The 20660-nt window shown below is 37.2% G+C and overlaps 2 protein-coding genes across 2 annotated transcripts; one reads left to right on the top strand and one right to left on the bottom strand.

Moving 5' to 3' along the window:
- Window positions 1-630: 630 nt before the first annotated feature.
- pimr166 (Pim proto-oncogene, serine/threonine kinase, related 166) lies at window positions 631-3827 on the top strand. Its single transcript, NM_001083574.1, is given in 7 exon segments — window positions 631-963; window positions 1471-1914; window positions 2274-2368; window positions 2543-2593; window positions 2714-3089; window positions 3390-3563; window positions 3657-3827. Coding segments are annotated over 7 exon segments (1479 nt in total). The 5' UTR covers window positions 631-725; the 3' UTR covers window positions 3758-3827.
- LOC141379961 (serine protease HTRA2, mitochondrial-like) lies at window positions 1298-20490 on the bottom strand. Its single transcript, XM_073935740.1, has 11 exons — window positions 20443-20490; window positions 10310-10503; window positions 10178-10210; window positions 9442-9628; window positions 7631-7739; window positions 7478-7547; window positions 4744-4839; window positions 4470-4658; window positions 3833-4040; window positions 3636-3753; window positions 1298-1900 (listed from the first exon to the last, which is right to left on the bottom strand). The coding sequence occupies exons 4-9, from the start codon at window positions 9526-9528 to the stop codon at window positions 3995-3997; spliced, it is 597 nt and encodes a 198-aa protein (XP_073791841.1). The 5' UTR covers window positions 9529-9628; window positions 10178-10210; window positions 10310-10503; window positions 20443-20490; the 3' UTR covers window positions 1298-1900; window positions 3636-3753; window positions 3833-3994.
- Window positions 20491-20660: the final 170 nt, after the last annotated feature.

Raw genomic sequence — 20660 nt, 5'->3', positions numbered from 1 at the left:
AAGACGGTGTCCTACCACCACCTACTGGCGATTTCAGGTAATACATGGATAACTTCATTTTGTTTCATATTTTTTCTTTTTAATTTATTATTTGAAGCATTATTCATTTAAAAAGAATTCACAAGAATAACGAATTTATATAATCATAATATATAAAATATAATATAAATAATAATAATAATACTGTTAAAATAAATAAATAATTGATAATGAAAATATAAAATAACGAAAATGAGCTACTCAAAATAAATGAATCACACACACACACACACACACACACACACACACACACACACACACACACACACACACACACACACACACACACACACACACACACACACACACACACACACACACGTATAAATATATATAAACATGGTAATAATTGTAATAAAAAGCAAAGCGCAGAAAAAGTTGTGCATGACAGAAAAAAATACATAGGCCTAAGTGCAAAAATAAATTAATGAATAATTGGAAAAATGTGTATATAAGCAGGTGGCTGTGTGAGCACATTAAGGCGAATGAGAAAGTCAGTCTAGCGCGGGCCTTCATTAGAAGTTTGTTGTGTTTTAAAAAGTCTCTACGTAATACCAAATGGAATTGTGGAACTCTGACATCATCGGTGACAGTATAAAGCTTTTTGACGTAGCAGAAACTCTCATTAGCTTCTTTGGATGTCTAGTAGTTCAGTACTTTCTGCGATTCAACAGTACAGTGATAAAATGGCATTTTCAAAACTGATTAACCGTCTGAAGAAAGCGTTTGGTGTTAAGTGTGCGAACGAACAACCGTGTGAGCCACTCGAACCCACCGGCAGCACGACAGCGAATCACCGTCATCTGATGACCGATGACCCGGCCGTCGCTGCAGGAAAACAGGCAGGGAGACAGAAAAAGAGGAAACTCAAATTGTCTCCCATCTTCTTCGCCTGTGTTTCCAGAAGAAGAGCTACTGTTGTTGGTAAAATAGATTTATGAGCACTTTTAATTACTAAAGCATATTAAACACACCAAACACATCACATAAGTGTTTAAAGATCAGAAATGAACATTAACTGGAAGACATTTTAGAAAGATAGTTTCTTAAAGCCACAGTTCACATAAACAAGACAATTCTGTCATAATTTACTCCTTAAACCTGTTTGAGGTGCTTTCAGCCATTGACTTCCACAGTATTTTGTGTTCCTACAATGAAGGTTAAGGGCTGCTGATTTCAGGAATTTTCTTCAGAATTTGTAGTTTTGTGTAAAAAACAGAAAAAATAAGAATTATTTGTATTAGGATTTTTTTTATTTCAGTGAGCTTTGCCTTTAGATATATAGTTTACTTGTTTGCTAATTCGATGCAGAAAAACCTTGAAGATCATTAATAAAAACACATTGAGTAATGTTTCTGCAAATGAACTGTTCAAATATCTTGTCAAAAAGAGTTGTAGAGTCATATTAATGATGTTCCTTCCTCTCTTTAGATCAGCTATGTGTGCAGGAGATCCACGAACTTCACGCAGAGCCCATCAGTAGCTCTAAATTCTTCTGCACTGCTGTGAGCAACCTGGAGCTGGAAGTTCTCCAACCTCCAGCTCTTGATGATCCAGCAGACGAAGACTTGGACTCTAAACCTGAAGTGAACAGCTTTGACTCTGCAGTGGTCATTGAGAACGACTCTGCAGAGCTTCACTTCCCAGCAGACAATGAATCCTCCCTCAGCGAGGACAGCCTGGAGCAAGAGCTTGATAGTCCTCCAAGTTCACCATCCGATGAGGACAATGAACTTCCAGTGAGCCAGCAGCTCATAACAGATGACATCTGTGACTCTGCCCTGGATGAAAACTCGAACCCTTCACCGGATCAGGTCTCACAAGAGGACTCTGCTGTGAAGTCTACAGCAGATGATGGGACCTGCTTGGACAATAGTAAGTTTATTGCTGGAGTTCAGAACATTTGTTTAGGCTCATCAAACTTTGTAAAATTATACAGTTGAAGTCAAAATTATTCGCCCTCCTGTGATTTTTTTATTCATATTTTTTAAATATTTCCCAAATGATGCAGAGCAATAAAGTTTAAGTATTCAGAACTTTAAGCTGAACACTGGTATCTTGAAAATATCCAGTAAATATGATGTACTGTCATCACGACAAAGATAAAAGACATCAGTTATTAGAAATGAGTTATTAAAACTATCATGTTCTGAAATCTGACAATAATTCTGACTTCAACTGTTTGTGTTTTTATTTGGTTTATAATTTAATGACATTTTCTTCATTTTTAACAGATGACATCAGCTGCCGCTACAAACTCGGAAAGCAGCTTGGTGAAGGAGGTTTCGGCTCCGTGTATGAGGGGATTCGCATACAGGATGGTCTGCAGGTATTCATTTTTGTAGACTCAAATCCTCTGATGAAGTTCCCTGTTTAAAGAACATCATCAGAGCTTTCATTGTTTGGACATTTCTGCTGACGAATGAATCCTCTGTTCAGGATTTATGACTGAATGAAATGATCTCCGTGCACATGTTAATTGTTCAATTGTTCCTTTAAACAGGTGGCAGTTAAATTTGTCCAGAAGACCCCAAATATGCAAGATGTCAGCTCTGTGAGTAGACTACACTTTCTGTTCGCTGTGTTCAGTTTATAAAGTCTTATATTTATTATAGACCACAGGCTGTGGTCAGAAACCCTTGTTAGAAAACCAACATTATTATTTTGTTTTCAGTCATGTGACCAGCCACTTCCTCTAGAGATCACCTTGGCAAACATGGCCAGCGGTGGCTCCAGGTGTGCGAACATTATTAAGCTCCTGGACTGGCAGGTCTTTGAAAACCATTATGTCATGGTGATGGAGCGGCCTAGTCCAAGCATGGACCTGGAGGCATTCCTTGAAGTCAGCGGAGGAGTCCTCAGTGAGAAAACAGCACATACCATCATGAGGCAAGCTGTTTATGCGGCCAACGTGTGCTGTTACCGCGGGGTGTTCCACCGGGACATTAAGCTTCAAAACCTGCTGGTGAACCCCGACACACTGGAAGTCAAGCTGATCGACTTCGGGTGTGGAGACTTCATGATGGAATCAGCCTACAGTATCTTCTCTGGTAGGTGTTTTGAATAGTGTGGTCAAAAGTATCGACTTCGGTACCAATCGATTCTGACATTTAACAAGTCAATTTGAGCGCTGTTAAACACCACTGATTGGCCATTGGTGTTCACATGCTCAGCAAATATGACTGTGATGAGTGTCGGTATCGATTGGTAGTTGATACTTTTGACAACACTAGTTATGAATGTGCATAAGCATTATTAATAAACGTATTGAAAGCTGGTTAATTAGCACAGCTGAAGCCCATCTGGTATATATATTCAACATGATGCTAAACTAAACGTCTCTCCTCCAGGTACAGAAGCGTACATCCCGCCAGAGTTTTATGAAAAAGGATGCTACCGGGCCAAACCAGCGACGGTCTATTCTCTTGGGGTTCTTCTGTTCACAATGCTCCATGGAGAATTCCCATCAGCGTATGACCTGTACTACCTCCAACATGACTGGTCCAAATTTACCCTCTCTCAAGGTGAGATGTTCATCAAAGAACAATTAAGCAAAAACGGTATAATAATAATAATAATAATAACAATAACCTCACCTCTCCATTTCTTCTTCACAGAATGCTGTGATATGATGAGGGCTTGTCTGCATGAGAATCCAGAGTGCAGAATTCCTCTAGAAGAGATGCCTTACCACGACTGGTCCATGCTGGAGTTCTGAGTCACATTAGCAGAATGTTTTGTATATTTGATTTTTGTACATGTCTGTAATAAAGATATATTTTATTGAACTCACTTGTGTTGTGGCTTATATTGTGATCTAGCCCCAGTGTTGTCAGATTGTGTGGATTTAAAATGGTTTTGTATGGGGTGACAAAAACTCGGCATGAGGTTTGAACAGCATCCAGTCCTTTCCAACACACACTGCAGTTGACACTGGCGTCATTACGGCGCACTTTTAGAAATACACTTTTTCAGAATGCTGTACAGCGCTGACCCAAAACCTAAACATATCAGTCACTGCGACATCAGCAAATCATCCATAAATATTCCAATGGTTTATTGTGAAATCAGAGCTGTTCAGAAAAATGTATTAAAATACAAACGTCGTAACATGAGAATGTGAGACTCAATACAAAACATCAGCATTTTCACAATAAGAGCACCCAGTTTTATTAAGGTCTTTGAGTGTTTGTTGCCATCATGACAATCCTAAACAAAATATTCAGTGATATTCCTTCAAATCAATACTGATAGTGTAGTTTGCGCAGACACACTGAGGTTTATCCAGTGTACAGAAGTCTGAATCATCCACATTATTTCATACGCTTCCAGAAACACGTTTACTACACGAATGTCCAGCGTTTGCTAAAACTCTTTAAATGATTCCTTTCTTACAACATCTCCAACTATGACAGCTTCTCATTACTCACCATTTCTTAATCTTACTAAATACTTGACTTGATGTCACTCTGTGGACTCTGGGGTCATGTGCAGCATGAGCAGGTCGGCCCCCCGGCGGACCACCACATTTGGTCCTCACAGCATTATATATCTCCTCCAACGTGTTCACCTTTACCCCATTGATCTCAATAATAACATCTCCTGGCTTCATTCCGGCTCTGCAAAACAGAAAACAGGAAATGACATCATCAATAGGATGCCTTAATCAACAGCTGATAACATCATGTTCAGAGAGCAGCACACCTGTTGGCTGGAGATCCTACAATCACACGGTGGATGAGAACTCCATGAGAAACATCAGGGAAGGACGGGTCTCGCATCCTTAGCTCTTCGATTATACTGAGGAGGGGAAAAAGAGAATTTAAAGTTAATAAAAGACTCACTTCAGCGGAATGTTTACAGTTTAAGGATTGATTGATAAATAGATAAGATAGATAGATAGATTCATAGATAGATAGACTGATAGTTTGATAGATAGATCAGCATAACAATCAATATTACATTCGCTTCAACCAAAAAACACCTCAACAAAACATTCATACTACTTCAGTCGCATAGAGTGTGACAAAGGAAATGCTGTTAATTTGCAATGCATTGAATTAAAGGTGCAGTAGGTGATTGTCCTCAGAAACATTTTAGTTGCGCTGGTTGAAAGTCTCTTCACAGTCCAATAGTAATGATTAAAGTAAATGATCTAAATGTGTTTTTATGTATTTTATATTATGGGTAAAGCATAAAACTAAAAAATGTTCATCCAATTAAATATTGTCGGGTCGACATCTCCCGTAATTCAGATAAGTAGCTCAAACTGTCAGCAAATGCAGATTTCAGGCCGTGTGGCTTTGAATCACAGTCCCTCCCCGCGGTCCAAAGATAATAGGCTAAGCGGTTAGCATTTTGGCAGATCCCCTACTGCACCTTTAATTATTTACAGAACTGTTCAAATCAATACCACAATTGAACTCATGTCATTTGGGACAAAAAAATAAAAATATATGATATTGCTCAACTCTACATTACTTTACAAAACTAAAACCTTAAATATCTTGAATTTTACAGGGCTCATAAAGGCACAGCCTAATGAAAATCAAGGACTTTTGAGCACTTTTTTCCAGCACCTATTTTTATTTTCAACACTGACACGCATCGTATTAAAACACTGCATAGGAATTTATATAAATATACAAATAAAAACCATTAATGATCATAATAATAATAAAATTAATTAATCAATTGTGTATTAATAATATATTAAACCTGCACTAAATATGCTTGTAAAAATGTTTTTTTATACTATTACACTGCTAAAATAATACAAGTTTTAGTAAATAATACTAACATTGGGTAAAAGTACAAAGTACTATTTTAAAAACTACTCAGAGTACTAGTTAGATATTTTTTGGGGGAAAAAAACTCAGATTTTCATTTTGGCTCTTTTTAAAAGAAATTATGATAAATTTATTTGAATGCTTTAATTGCTTGAATCACAAAGCTACATATATAAAAATGTGCACCAACAAAGGAAGTATGGTCGATTTTTCCTTCCATGACAATTAATCTTTTTCAATAGTACTGGCAAAACAACCCCACACTCTATGAGGCCAGAGACACTTTTTGTCCATTTTTTAAACAATATTTTCAAGTTTTGAAAGGTTTAATTAAAGTATATGATAAAAATATTTAAATTTAGTCTTTTATTTACATATTTTACATCATTTTTCTTATTTGCTCATTCTTGTCTTTACAATATGGCAAATTTGTTTCTTAAATAGCTGTACAGCACATGGAAATATTATTTTACACTTGATCTTAAACTGAAATAATTTTACAAGAAAGACTACTACACTGTCAGTAATAAAATAATAAAGCAAATGTTGTTTAACTCTAGGTATTTGAATTATGACAACACTGCATTTTTCAAAGCAGTGTTTGAAGAGTCTTATTGTTTATTATGATAAATGTAACAGCAGATTGCTTTGACCTGTAATGCCTGTACAATTCAGTGATGCTTTAAGACAGATCAGAATACAGCTATAATGTATAAATCCCACAAATACCCCAAACAGAAACATTTCTAGCATAATTCTTTTGTCTTAAAAAAATATAAAAAGTTCCAACTTTGCTCAAAGTAAGTTTCACTTGACGATACAGCCAAATAAAAAGTCTGTACTCTAAATACTAAATTTAGTCAAGGAGCAAAGATAAATAATTTCTACTTTAATATTGAAGAGATAGTGATTGTATACAGTCTAATCACATACACGAGATGATGAGAGGACTTGCAGTTAATTTGAAAAAGCCTATTTAAGAGCTCGCATATCTGTTTTTATGATTAATGTACATGACTGCGCTCTCATGTTAAAATAAAGCGCTCACGACGTATGCAGAAATGAGTAATTGCGCAATACCTGCATTCCCACGCCAACATTCAGAGGAGTGACAGACAAGTCAGAAGAAGAGAGCGGAGAGAAGAGAGCAAAATGTGTGTGAAGATCGTTGAAATGGCAGGAAGTATGTCCGTGGTTTAATTACTCTTGCTAATAACATATAGTGAAAACATCCCAAAAGCATTTTTCCATTAAAACATTTGTTTTTAAGTTGTTTTTTTCTGTCACTGCAACACAGAAAGGCCTTTGTCCCGCCCTTACGTTCATTGTAAATCTAAACAAGGTTGACTGTGATTGGCCACTTCTCATATCATTTAAATCACTGCGTCGGAATCACGGTAGTTTGTGCGGGTATTTTTGCATTAAATTGTCACAAAAATTCACAAACATTTTTATTTTTCGGGCGTGAAAATTGCAAACAAATTCTCCTTGATAAATTAAGCACTTTTCAACAGAACAAGCCAATTTTCCAGGTATTCCAGCACTTGAATTTCTAAGAGCCAAATCTAGTGGTATATAACAAAAATCTGTAGATTCCATAATGTATGAATTTTGCTCTCCTGTAAAATTGTAATAAAAGTGTTTGGCACCTGGGGGTCAAAGTCAACATCATCACTCCAATGTAACACCTTTTCCATCCTGATTCTCCAAACCAAGACTCTGAACAAAAGACCCAATAACCATCTGTCAGTGAAAAAAATGCTGTCACAGACAAAAGCAAGCAGCTGTGAGGTCATTCTTACTCTGTTTGTCTGCAGATCGTTCAAGGAAGAGACGGACTCTGTCTGAGGGAATAGCGAAGGAAATCCCTGCTGTCACTTTCATGGTATTAATGCCGATGACCTCACCATCCTGAAGAGTACAAACATGATACATCAGTTTATTACATAAGGCTAGAGTATGGCCAGTACAATACAATATTGATGAACATTTGAAAACAATTCACGTTCTTAATATGACAGTCATGAAGCTCTGTGTTGCTCTGAAGTTCCAGCAATCTGTAGTCAACTACTAAATGTGCATGTGTGATTTCATAGCGTGGTTCTAGCACACTAATTAAGGCCGTGTACTATGTACAGTTGCCTCGAACCGGGCAAAAGCACGCTTGTCCCCCCCCCTCACATCTCCCCCGACGGCCCTCACCCACATTACAATCTGGCCTGGGCATGCTTAAGTCATCGATGCTGCGCTGTTCAGTAGAGAAGCGCTCTCGCTCAGCACAGTGGAGATTTCTCTAGTTATATCGTTTCAGTCGTTTGTTATGCAGTGACATGCAGTCAAATATTTCGCCAAACAGTCCTTAGGGATGCGATGACACGCAGTCAGATATTTCGGCGAACAGATCCGCCACTTTCGGCGCTCATAAACAATCATAAAGCCCTCATGCTGTAGGAATGAGGAGGTTTGCTGAAGGTGCGCAGCTGTCATACAGTGAGGGGTTTGCATATTTAATAAACTACGGCAGTTTGCGTTCATTGAACAGTAAGAATGATAAATTAATCCATATGAAACAGTCCCTTAAGAGTCACGTCTCGCTTTCAGTTTCAGGCTTTGGCGTGTTTTGCACTCACACTACAAGCGTACCACACCAAAGCCCAAGTAAACCACGCTCAGGCTTACCTCTTCCAACCGGGTCAGGGTTGGCCAGGTAAACCATGCCTGAGCACAATTCAGCGCACTCACACTTCTCAAACGATCCGGGAAACGGGCCTGGACACGGTTCGGATAGCATAATGCGAGTACGCCCTAAATACCTAAAATCAGAATTTTCTACCACTGAATAAGGTTGCATGTCTGCGGCTATAAATACTCCTACCACGCTTGTATTTGCCTTTGCTTGTGTTGAGTTGGAATTTTTATTCCAAATGAAGACAGGAGAGTAGTTTGTGTTACACTTGTCGGTTTAACAGATAAAGCAATGATTTTGTGGACATCAGTAATCTAACTATTTGCCTTAATCTGATTAAAACAACAATATGATTAAGGTGTTTGCATGAGTTGCTTTTTGAATGTTCCTTTCATGATCCCGTTTTACATGTTAAAGCACATAATACGATTAACGTCATTGTGTCACCACGCTATCCACGTTTCCTCCGTAATTTAGTCTCATAATAAGTCTCATGTAATTTTGGGGCGTTTTATTCTAAATTTGTCGACTTTAACTGCAGTTTGGCACTTTCATTTTCATTCAAGAACATTTCATGCGTGACCTCCATGACAAACGAGATATTGGATGCAAAGAACTGCTAGAAGAGTGTAGTTTAAATGGAATTTTGGATACCGCACATCATATGGGAGACAAAAAAAAACCTCCGCAGAGAATAGTGTCAAGCAGCCGTGTGTGTAGAGATCATCACGTTACAAAATGTGGCGAAAATCCTACAAGATGGTAATAGTTTGATTAAGGTGTTTACATGTTTACATTCGGAAAGCAGCATTTACAGCAGATCTTTCAGTCCATAATACTGTAGTGATATTGAAAGAGTACTGCTGACGATACTAACTACCGTTGCCATCTGAATAAACAAACAAAGAACACCGATTGCTTACTTACCAAATCCATAGAGACAGGACAATCAACGTGAACTGGAACTGCGTCTTTTTTTAAAAGAAGATGATGGGCAAATCCGGATTTCACCATTTCCAGATGCAAAAAAGCTCTCGGGTAAAAATGTTCCTTACAAACATTTTTGTTGCGTGTTAAAAGACCACTGTAGTCCACAAATGTGGGTCCTTTCTCACTGCGGGAAAATGAAAACAAAACCTTTGTTGTGGCACGTTTATAAACAACACTGACGACCCATGTCTCCGAACAATTCTTCTTCTTCCACTTGTTTTATTTACAGTTAGCAACACAACGTGGCGTCTCTCTGAATACTGTAACAGGTAGTTTTTGAAGCTATCATGCATATTAATAAAGTTGCACCTCATTCACAATAGAGCGCGCTGATTAGTTCGTCTTTCTCTTGAATTAATGATGAAAGCTCAAAGACGTCACATTGTACCCGCCGGTACAGACAGCCAGTCTCCATGCTGGAATTTGCACAAGGAGCTCGTGGCCTTGACGTAGCTTCAAAATTTCTTTTCAAACCGGAAGAACGAATTTGTTCGAAATAACGCAAAAACAACCAATTTTCACTTTTATTGTGAAATATATGTATCCTAATAGTGTTTTTAGCAGCGTGGGACATATATATGACTGTCAACATCTCAAAAATGTGTTTTGGTGTTTTTAGACCCTTTAAACCAAAAGGCAGAAGCAGTTTTTTGAGTAAATGTCAGCGACTCACCAGGTTTATGAGAGGCCCTCCTGAATTTCCAAACTGTAAAGCAGAATTGTGATTGAGTGATGGAATGCAATTCATTAAATGATGACATACATTTTTTTGCATGCAACACCACCCAGTTTCCAGTGCTCTTACATCTATGGTAGCGTCCGTCTGGATGTAGTCCATGTTGGAGTTGGAGAGACCCACTTCTTTACTGCCTCTTTGAGCAGAGCTGACGATTCCAGATGTGATGGTGTTTTTAAGAGAAAAGAGGCTCCCCATGGCAACCACAAATTCACCTTGACGCACATCAGATGACTTGCCAAGACGCAACGTGGTAGAGGATTCTGGGACAAGACAGAGAACACAATGACACTATGTCAGACTATATGGCCATGTACTAGAACTGTGGTAAAAGAAAACTGTGAAAAATCAATTGCAAAAATGGCCTTCCAAACATAAAAGCCTCCTCTGTTACTGTTCAAGGCTCAAAATTAACCTTTTTGTTTGGTAGCACCGGTGCTCCTAACTTAAAAAATGTAGGCGCATCAGACAAAATTTTGTCGCACCCACCAATTATAAGCAACGTTACTACATGTTTTATACAAACAGAGTTATTGCATTTGAAATCAACACTAATCAAACTAAAAAGCAAAAAAAAAAAATATATATATATATATATATGCGTGAGGAAAAAATGTCTCAACAAAATCCCGTTATTACAAGAAAATAGATTTTATAACATAACTGAGTGACCAAAGCATACACAGACCGCTGTGCTGTTCTCACGGGTGGTGTCTGATATTGCACTGATGCTTTTGACATGTACTGTACCCTTTTATATGCATACATCATGTTAATAGCTATACCGGTCTTCATGAGTAGCGATAATAGTTTTCTCGGCTCAACCCCGTTTGCCATGGTGTACGTGGTGTTACATTTTACATATAGCTGCCACTTGCACGGCGGGCATCTGGCGATTATATGAAGGATTAAACAGAAGCTCTCGTGCTAGATGTGGCAAACAGTTACATGAAAATTCCATCCCACAGACTTTTCATAGCGGACTTGAAGCCAATGGAAGTCTTTTATCCACTCTTTGAAAAGTGTAGATGGTGGATTAACATTGATCACTACTGAGATGTGTCATTATTTGTAACTTTAGATGACAGTTTCTAAAAAAACATCTGTCAGTGTAATCTTAATTCTCATATTCAGCACTTTATAATTTTTCGCAATAGTAGCTCTCCCAGTCATCCCAAGCCAGAAGGCATTGACTGAGTGATTGACAGCTGATATTAACCAATCCATTCACGCTCTGCTCTAGAGCAATGTCCCAATAAGAAGAGCTCAAAGGCGGGGCAAGTATTACGGACTTGGCTTTGTTTACTGCAGCAAGTTGACATGACAGCTGTTGTAAACCATTCCTAAGAACTACGTTTCGCATTTCAAGTGCAGAGATGCATTCTGCGTGAATGTCCTCCAAATCCGCGCATATGGTGAACACTTTGCAGTAAAAACTGGTCGCACACATCAATTTTATGCACTCGCAAAAATGCTTCCAAATATATTTTGAGGTCGCATAGATAAAATTTCGGGCGCATAAGTGACCGAAATGGTCGCAATTTCGAGTCCTGCTGTTGGTTTAACTAAAAATGTTGACAATAATTATTATTTAGTTGCTGTAATATTACTGTTTAAAATTTTGAGGATACAAAACCAAATGTCACTAAGGTTATCACAATTTCGAGTTTATTTCCATATTTGTATGAAGCCGTTCCTCCTGAAATATTACAGTGTGTATGTAGCCTAAATACAGTATAAACAGATTAATGGGTTAACACCAGGGCTTGACATTAACACCCACCAACCGCAGGTAGACTTCGGCTGTGGCGGATTAGACAGCCACTCCCACTAGCCACTTTGGCTGGTCGAAAATCATTTTTAAATTGTATTTTTTTTAAAGTAGGGTTCAACAATAAGGATGAATCTCTAGAAATGAGAAGCAGCCCGACTGACAAAAACAACTGTGTTCATGCAAGCAAAAGAAAGCAGATGAATACAGAATGTTATGTGATGCGAGCAAGTTTTACAAAGCGTGCACACTCTCATTTCCTTGCGTGAGCAACCTTGACTGGAAACACAATGCTGCTATCGGTTCTGTTTGAAATAGACTTGACAAAAAGTGATACACATCCACCATTTTCAAGAGCTCGAGATTTTTTAAAAAGAAGGTATTTTATGTATGCAGCAGCGGTTTCAGCTTTAGCTTTAAATAATCTTTGAACAGATTATTAATGGGCCTAATGTTAACTGTGTGCTTGTGATCATCCTTTTATTATTGCACACGGTATGTTTTTCACCTGCTTTCTTTTTGTTAATATGGTTTAATTATCATTCTTTTCAGTAATGTTGATTTAATAGATTAACTTTTATGCAAAGTTAACTGCTGATCTGAGACTTTAAGCTAGGACAGACTACTTTGCATAGTTTTAGACAGGCTACATGACAATAATTGTTATTTAAGTTTTATTTAATAAAAAGTGTATGCATATTATAACATATATTTTGCTGGTTTTTGAATTTTTCTAATTATAAACTTTTTAGAGAAAAAATTTGTACAACCTTAATGTTGAACCCTAAAATAATAACCAATTACAATGCAACACCATGAAACCACTACCGCTCATGCTCATTGAGCAAAGTCATACACAACACATCTAAATCAAGTAATTTTGCAAATATTTTTTCCCAAAAACAAAAGTGAAAATGGCGAGTGGCTAGTAAAGTTGAAAAACTACTAGCCATATAGGCTGGTGATCAAAAAAAGTTAATGTAGAGCCATTAAAATATTAAAAATCATATTGACCTCACACTTTTAATGTACTAACCGTGATACATTTTTGATTCTTTAAGCTCAATTCTTAAATGAACAAAGTTCAAAAAGAAATTACTCATTTGATAAAGACATTTTACTAAAAATGTAAATTAATAAAATAAAATGAGTCCTTGCTCTTACCATATAAAACTATGACTCATTAAAAATAGGGATGCACCGATACCATTTTTTATAACCGATTTGATTTCGATCCCAAAATTCTGAGTGTCGACCAATACAGATGCGATCCCGATACTGTGCCGGTTTTTCTTTTAAGCATAATATAGTTTCTATGGTGATAAACTCAAACAATATATCTTGCTTAGTAAAAATAAAAGACCTATAGGCCTACTGTATATGACAGACGACACAATCTAACTGAAAACATGATGCTTGCTGTAAACCAGGCTTAATTATTTGAGCATTCGTAATGACACTGATCTGTTGTGGTCCAGCTTATGTTTCTTTTTAATAGTAAGATTTTTTCTTTGAACTCTGCAACAGCCAACCACTATTGACCCTAATCAAAACACAAACTGGTCTGTTAAATAAACTATTGATATAAATAAAATTACAGTCAAATATTCACAGTTTTCAGAGTAACCTAGATGATTTAGAGGCTAAATTATTTTCTGTTAATGACAATCAATATTGAGCCTGTCAGTTTCACTTTTATTAATTTAACCAACAACTTTAATCACAATGAGCCAGGCTTACAAACTATTCTAAAAGTATTCCCCTAGGAAGAATAAACTCAGTCGGATAATTCTACAGAGCGGCACACGTCACATCAGCCGGTGTGTGAATGAAGTGCTTGATGCATCACTGAGACAGAGCGCAGTACTCCGCTATCTGCAGACACTTCCAATCCAAAACAGCAGTAAAAAGGGAAGAAATCAGTGCGTTAAGGATCTGTCCAATGTATTATTGAGCCTTTTCTAGTTTTACATTTCAGGTAGGCCTACTTTGTGTGTGAAGAGCAGGTAATAACCCACTCAGTTCCAGTGTTGTGAATGCGATCATCTGATCTAACAGACACAGCGCTACATGATTCAGAAACAGCAATAAACTCCTCGTTTCAGGTCGAAATGAACCAATTTAATGCAAAACTAAATGCATTTCTCCACTGATTATTTATATTAACAGGAACAATTAGTCTAGGAGAAAGTTTTAAAATAGAAGGCTTTAGACAGAAAATAGGAGATGTTAAACTTTCTGCACCGGCTTATATTCCAAATCCTGTAAATATTTCACTGAATCATAATAATCTACAGTGCTTCAAAATCATAGAACAGGAAGAGCTAGATAAAATCATAAATAGTTCTAAAGTAGCTACGTGTATGCTGGACTCAATTCCAACAAAATTACTGAAAGAATTGCTACCTGCTATAGGAGAACCTCTTCTTAACATTAACAACTCTTCTTTATCTATAGGCCATGTTCCAAACTCTTACAAGCTAGCTGTTATTAACGCCCTATTCACATGGGGCTTCAGCGTCAACGCTTGACAGAGGGCGTGTCTGAAGTTGGAGCTGAAACGATCGTCATAGAAGCGTCAGCCAATGAAATTCAGTCAGCAATAGGCCACTGTCTGAGCTGGTGTATTTGCATACAGCGATCTGATTGGCTGACGCTTCCGTCGGCACTTGAAAAGTTGAGCTGGTCCCAACTTCTGCAGCGAGGAACGCTTCTGAAGCGCCGCCGACGGATCCACAATGCAGTTCGGCAACGCCTGACGTCACCCATTCAAAGTGAATGGGAAGCGTTGACGCTGACGCCCCGTGTGAATAGGGCGTAAGCCTATTATTAAGAAACCGCAACTGGACCCCAACAACTTAGCTAATTATAGGCCTATTTCAAATCTTCCATTTCTGTCTAAAATACTAGAAAAAGTTGTTTCTACTCAATTATGCTCCTTTCGGCAGACGAACAATATTTTTGAAGTGTTTCAGTCAGGTTTCAGGGCTCATCACAGTACAGAAACCGCATTAGTGAAAATAACCAATGATTTACTCTTAGCTGCTGACCAAGGGTGCATCTCGCTATTAGTTCTACTCGATCTTAGTGCGGCATTTGACACCATTGACCACAATATCCTCATAAATCGCTTAAAGTCTACAGGTGTCCAGGGACAAGCTCTACAATGGTTTAAGTCATACTTAACTAACTGTTACCAGTTTGTGAATATTAATGGACAGCCTTCACAAGTCAGCCCATTAAAGTATGAGGTGCCTCAAGGATCAGTTTTAGGCCCTTTGCTGTTTACAATTTACATGCTACCACTGGGAGACATTATTAGAAGACATGGGATAAGATTTCACTGCTATGCAGATGACACTCAATTATATATTTCAACTAAACCTGATGAGATGTCTGAACTGTCTAAGCTAACTGAGTGTATTAGAGATGTTAAAGACTGGATGACCACCAATTTTCTTCTATTAAACTCAGACAAAACAGACTTATTACTTATTGGACCTAAATCCTGTACACAGCAGATCTCGCAACTCAATCTACAATTAGAGGGACACAAAGTTAGCGTTAGCTCTACTATAAAAGATCTGGGTGTTATATTAGACAGCAATTTAACTTTTGAAAATCATAAATCCCACGTCACAAAAACTGCCTTCTTTCATCTGAGAAATATCGCTAAATTACGAAGTATGCTATCCATATTGGATGCAGAAAAGCTAGTCCATGCTTTTATGACTTCTCGGCTGGATTACTGTAATGCTCTATTTGCTGGCTACCCAGCATCCTCTATTAACAAACTTCAAATAGTACAAAATGCACCTGCCAGAGTTCTTACCAGGTCTAGAACATATGATCATTTTACCCCAATTTTATCCTCCTTACACTGGCTGCCTGTTAAGTTTTGTATAGAATTTAAAATATTACTTCTCACCTATAAAGCTCTAAATAATCTAGCTCCTGTTTATCTAACCAACCTTCTGTCTCGCTACAATCCAACTCGCTCTTTAAGATCTCAAAACTCAGGGCTTCTGGTAGTATCTAGAATAGCAAAGTCAAGAAAAGGAGGTCGAGCCTTCTCCTTTATGGCTCCTACACTCTGAAATAGCCTTCCTGATAACATCCGAGGCTCAGACACACTCTCAGTTCAAAACTAGATTAAAGACCTATCTGTTTAGTAAAGCATACACTCAATGCATCACTTAGCCGGTTTCCACACAAGTTTCTACATCTTGTTTATTATGAACAGCAGCTACGCTAATTATTCTCTTTTTTTTTCTCCATTTCCACCTAGGGATACTCATTCCGAGGTCTTTAGATTATGCGGAGTCACTGATTGGATCCAAGACCAGCGACGAGATGATCCCAAGGTGTCCATATCCAGGACCAGGCCGTATCCTGAGCTGCTGCTGTGCTGGTGGTCATGGGGGAGTGGAGAGCATGAGACTGATTCCAGTGACCAACCAGGGACAGACTAGTCTTCACTGAGGCCAGCTTCCAGCCTTCACCGCTGAGACTGCAGCTCTACACAAACTTTTGGCCAGCGGAGAAATTAAAATGGTCGTGCCTGAAGGATTCGGATTTCTGCTTTCCAATCCGTCTCATCATGGACCAACGTTTATCCTTTTCTCATCATCTTGTTTCTCATAATTTTTTTTATTAAATATAATTATTTGATCATTTGAATGAGTATTTAACTGTGAATTGCAGAGCCGGCCCAAGCAGAGCCGGCCCAAGGCATAAGCGAACTAAGCGGCTGCTTAGGGCCCCGTGGCCACCAGGGGGCCCCCAAGAGTGCTTGAAATTATTGTGTGACTTTCGTTTTAGTTTGTTAATTTGTGGATTAGTGGTGGAACAAAATATATGCCAATTTATATTGTTATTTCTGACCGCGATACATACTCAGGCGCCAAGATATTTACCTAAATTTACAAAAGATCTGATTTAATTAATCAGTTTTCAACACCGACTGCAGCAGATAACCGCTTTAGCTACAGTACACCCAGCCGCCACCAGGTGGCGCTTCCCGTAATGGCGTATCATCACCGTACGTTCACACCGAAAGCGGTGAGAGCGTCCAAGGTCGCTCTGGCCGCCCTGGCGACAACGCTATCTGCCTTCAGCTCCGGCGGTGAGAGCGTCAAAACTCGCTACATTGATCTCGTACTTAAAGGAGCCGTTGCAGCATATCAGTTACATTCCTGCATAAAACATGTTTGTAGCGTGAAAATGTTGCGCACTTCTTATCAAATTCATACAACAATGGAAGATCAAGTTGCGTGTGACTTTGCTCTATTTATCCAATATGTGTCCATATGTCTGAAATATCCTGAAGCAGCAGTGCTGTTTTGTACTGTCACATCGTGTGAGATTCCCGCTTTTTAAAGATAAATTTATATAACATTAATGAACATCAGTAACTCGCCAGTAACTTATTTGATGCATGGTCCTGTAAGAAAACATTGTAAATAATAGGAAATCCGGCGACCGCAATAATCAAACCCTTGGGAACAACTGTGGTCGGAACCAAAGTTCACTGGTCTGTGTTCCCTGAACTGCTATCAATTGGTGGACTTCTTCATTCTGATTGCTTGCCGCCGAACCGCGTCAAAGCTCATTACCATAAAGTTGACTTCATTTCAACTCTCCTCGACGCTCACGCCGGCGAAGACGCGCCGCGCTGCTCCTCGCCGCTTATCGACGCCTATCGCCGCCGGCTCTCATTGAAAATTAATGACTTCCGGCTACTTTGACGCTCTCGCCGCTTTCGGTGTGAACGTACGGTTATGCGCTCAAACTTTTTAACTCCGCCAAAATATATAAAGATATCAATAGGACATGAACATTTAATTAGAAAGGCCTTGCGTTTATTTCACTCTTACAGACCTTGTCAAAATCTTGTAGATGGTATTTTGGCAAAAAATATTAGGGGAATTAAAAAACTTAAATATGTGAGTAAATAACTAATGTTCTCCACTGTTGAAAACATACGTGCTCAGAGGAGTCTGTGCTCACCTCTCAGAGCATTCTGATCAGTTGAAAAAATAGTGGGAATACATATTTTTTTTATTATAAATAAACCAGGGCTAAGCATAAAATGTTTCCATGTTTACATAAAATTAGTTGGTCAAGTTGTAATAAGTGTATATAAATTGCAATAAATTACTATTTTGGCAGTTTTTTTCTTAAATGCATATTCCACTAAATTGAGATTCTGCTGCTGTGATAGAGATGTGCTCTCTTCAGTCATAAACTGCTCTCTGCACATCAGCATTTTAAGCTTGTTTGACAGATGTGCACTTGTTTTACATTGTTGCAATTCTATAAATGCGTGTTTATAAAATAAATTCATCATAAATTTTTTATGCATTTCCCCCCTTCATTTACCAAAATTGTGATATATTGTGGCTGGTTTTCTTGTGATCTATCAATATATTGCAGAATCTTTGATATCGTGATTGAAGCAGCAGTGCCCGGAACAGCAGCAAAATGCTTTTTCATGAACTTGGCGATTAAAAAAAATAAGCTTCTGATTTATACAATTTAGAGTTGGTAATACACTGCAAAATTATTTTCTTTCTTATAGTTTTTGTGTGATTTTGTAGTCCAAATATCTAAAAATTCTTAAACCAATAAACATTTTCTAGAAAAATTTTTAGTCAAAATTATGTGAATTTTTCATTAAAAAAAGCTCAATTATCTGACAATTAGGGTAAATAAAAAAAAGATTGTTTTATGTTTTAAATAAGATTATTTTACTTATCTCATTGGCAGATTAATTTGTTTTACAAAAAAAAAATCACTAACTGAAAATCTTTGTACATATTTATTAATTTGATTTATATGCGAGTATGTCTAGAAAATGCTTCCTGATTTAGTTTGATTTTAATTTAAATAGATGTTTTAAGTTATTTGAACTACAAAATACAATATGTTTTTTTTTTCAGTATTAACATTTATATCCAATTAAAAAAGAAATTATCTTTATTGTCACTATGTTTGACTGTTTGGCAGCCTGTCTTGTGCCTGAATAATAATAAAAATAAGTATGTTATTGGCTACTTCCAGCTGCTTTTGTTTCTGCCAGCCCATATTAATGTTTTGTGTTATTTAGATTTTTTGGCAAATAGTCATATAAAAAGTTGGATCAATAGGAAGTTGTTTCTGCAGAATAATATTTAGAATTGTCTTAAAACATATATTTTATGATGTAAGCAACACAGCTACAGCGAACAAAATCAATAATGTGTGTTTTAAAGTGTGCGAATTATCAAGGATTGATGATAATTTATCATATTGTTTGCACCAAAGGGGCCCCAAATAAAATCCTGCTTAGGGCCCCCTGAAGGCTTGGGCCGGCCCTGGTGAATTGATTTTAATTAATGAATAGGTTAACACATTGCTTAATATAAGAATGTTCAGTGCATTTGCCTGTCTCTTTATAACTTTTCAGAAGCCAACAAACTAGGTCAAGATATAAATGGGAAAGAAAAATATTGTTTCCATTTCAAAATGTCTTTCGGGAAACATGTTACCCCCAATGTGTAAAGCAATTTGAGTGTGCAGAAAAATTGCTATATAAATGTAAGGAATTATTATTATTAATTATTATTTATTCATTTCTATGTGAAACACTTTCATGAGCCCATTTAGCCAATAAGACAAAAACATAGTTTTACTAAAGTAAACTTACATTTATCCACACAAAATAAACCTGACTGTATTTTTTGTAGTAAAGTGTTAATTGTGTTAAATATGCCATTTCAGCCTGCAGAATGGCATTTCAAACTGTGGCCTAACAAAAATATAGAAAATAAATATCGAGTTTCTGTAATATAAAACTAAATAATTCCTCTCCCTGTATAGTTCCTAAAGTTATCTAGTGTAATATTAAGGTAAACAAATGTAATATTAACAGAATCACTCAATTAGCAATCAATCTGACTGATGTTAACGTTAAAGATTTGATTGAGCCTTTAAGTAAAACAATAATTAGTTTAACGTTACAGTACCGTTAATATAACATTAATTACATTACAGTAACATTAAGTTGCATCAATGTTAGCATTAGCATCAACTGCTAATTAGCGCTAGCTTATTAGCCAGTGTGACATACAGTAATAAACGTAAGATCTAATTACACTGACTTTAATATTCATTGGTTTAATTTGTAATTGTTTATTTTATTTATGTTATTTTTTCTTTTTAATTCGCATTTTTCACTAAGTGAAGGCGGGGACTGTTGACTAACGTTAGTAGCTCTAAATTAGTTGACTGGAACGCTGTGATGGTGTTAGCATGTAGCATGTTCACACATAAAATAAGTACAGTTCGCAATTAAAACCATTTCCTACCTTTTGTTGTAACTTAATAAAATCTACTGCAATTAATGTCAACAAAGATGTTTAATCCACAAGAATTTGATCATTATTCCTACCTGTTAGCGTTCACATCGGTTCAGTCCTTATTTAGGCTAGAGTGGGTTATTTTTTGTGAATGATTCTGTGGATTTAAATAAATTGTGAGAGTCGATTCATCCTTGACCTATTCATAAATACAAAAGTTGCTTTGTTGCTGAATAAATGTCTTATTCACTTAAGACAGTGTCCTACCACCACCTACTGGCGGTTTCAGGTAATACATGGATAACTTCAT

The sequence above is a fragment of the Danio rerio genome, chromosome 21 (assembly GCF_049306965.1).
Source record: "Danio rerio strain Tuebingen ecotype United States chromosome 21, GRCz12tu, whole genome shotgun sequence".
Taxonomy (NCBI): Eukaryota; Metazoa; Chordata; class Actinopteri; order Cypriniformes; family Danionidae; genus Danio; species Danio rerio.
The sequence above is the reverse complement of the archived record's forward strand: the minus strand, read 5'-3'. Positions and strand labels throughout refer to the sequence as shown.

Coding starts and splice junctions, on each gene's coding strand:
- LOC141379961 (XM_073935740.1), bottom strand. CDS start 9,528: ATGGTGAAATCCGGATTTGCCCATCATCTTCTTTTAAAAAAAGACGCA. Junction 4,659..4,743: donor GTAGGATCTCCAGCCAACAG/GTGTGCTGCTCT, acceptor TCTGTTTTGCAG/AGCCGGAATGAAGCCAGGAG. Junction 4,041..4,469: donor TTTAGTAAGATTAAGAAATG/GTGAGTAATGAG, acceptor TGATATGTTTAG/GTTTTGGGTCAGCGCTGTAC.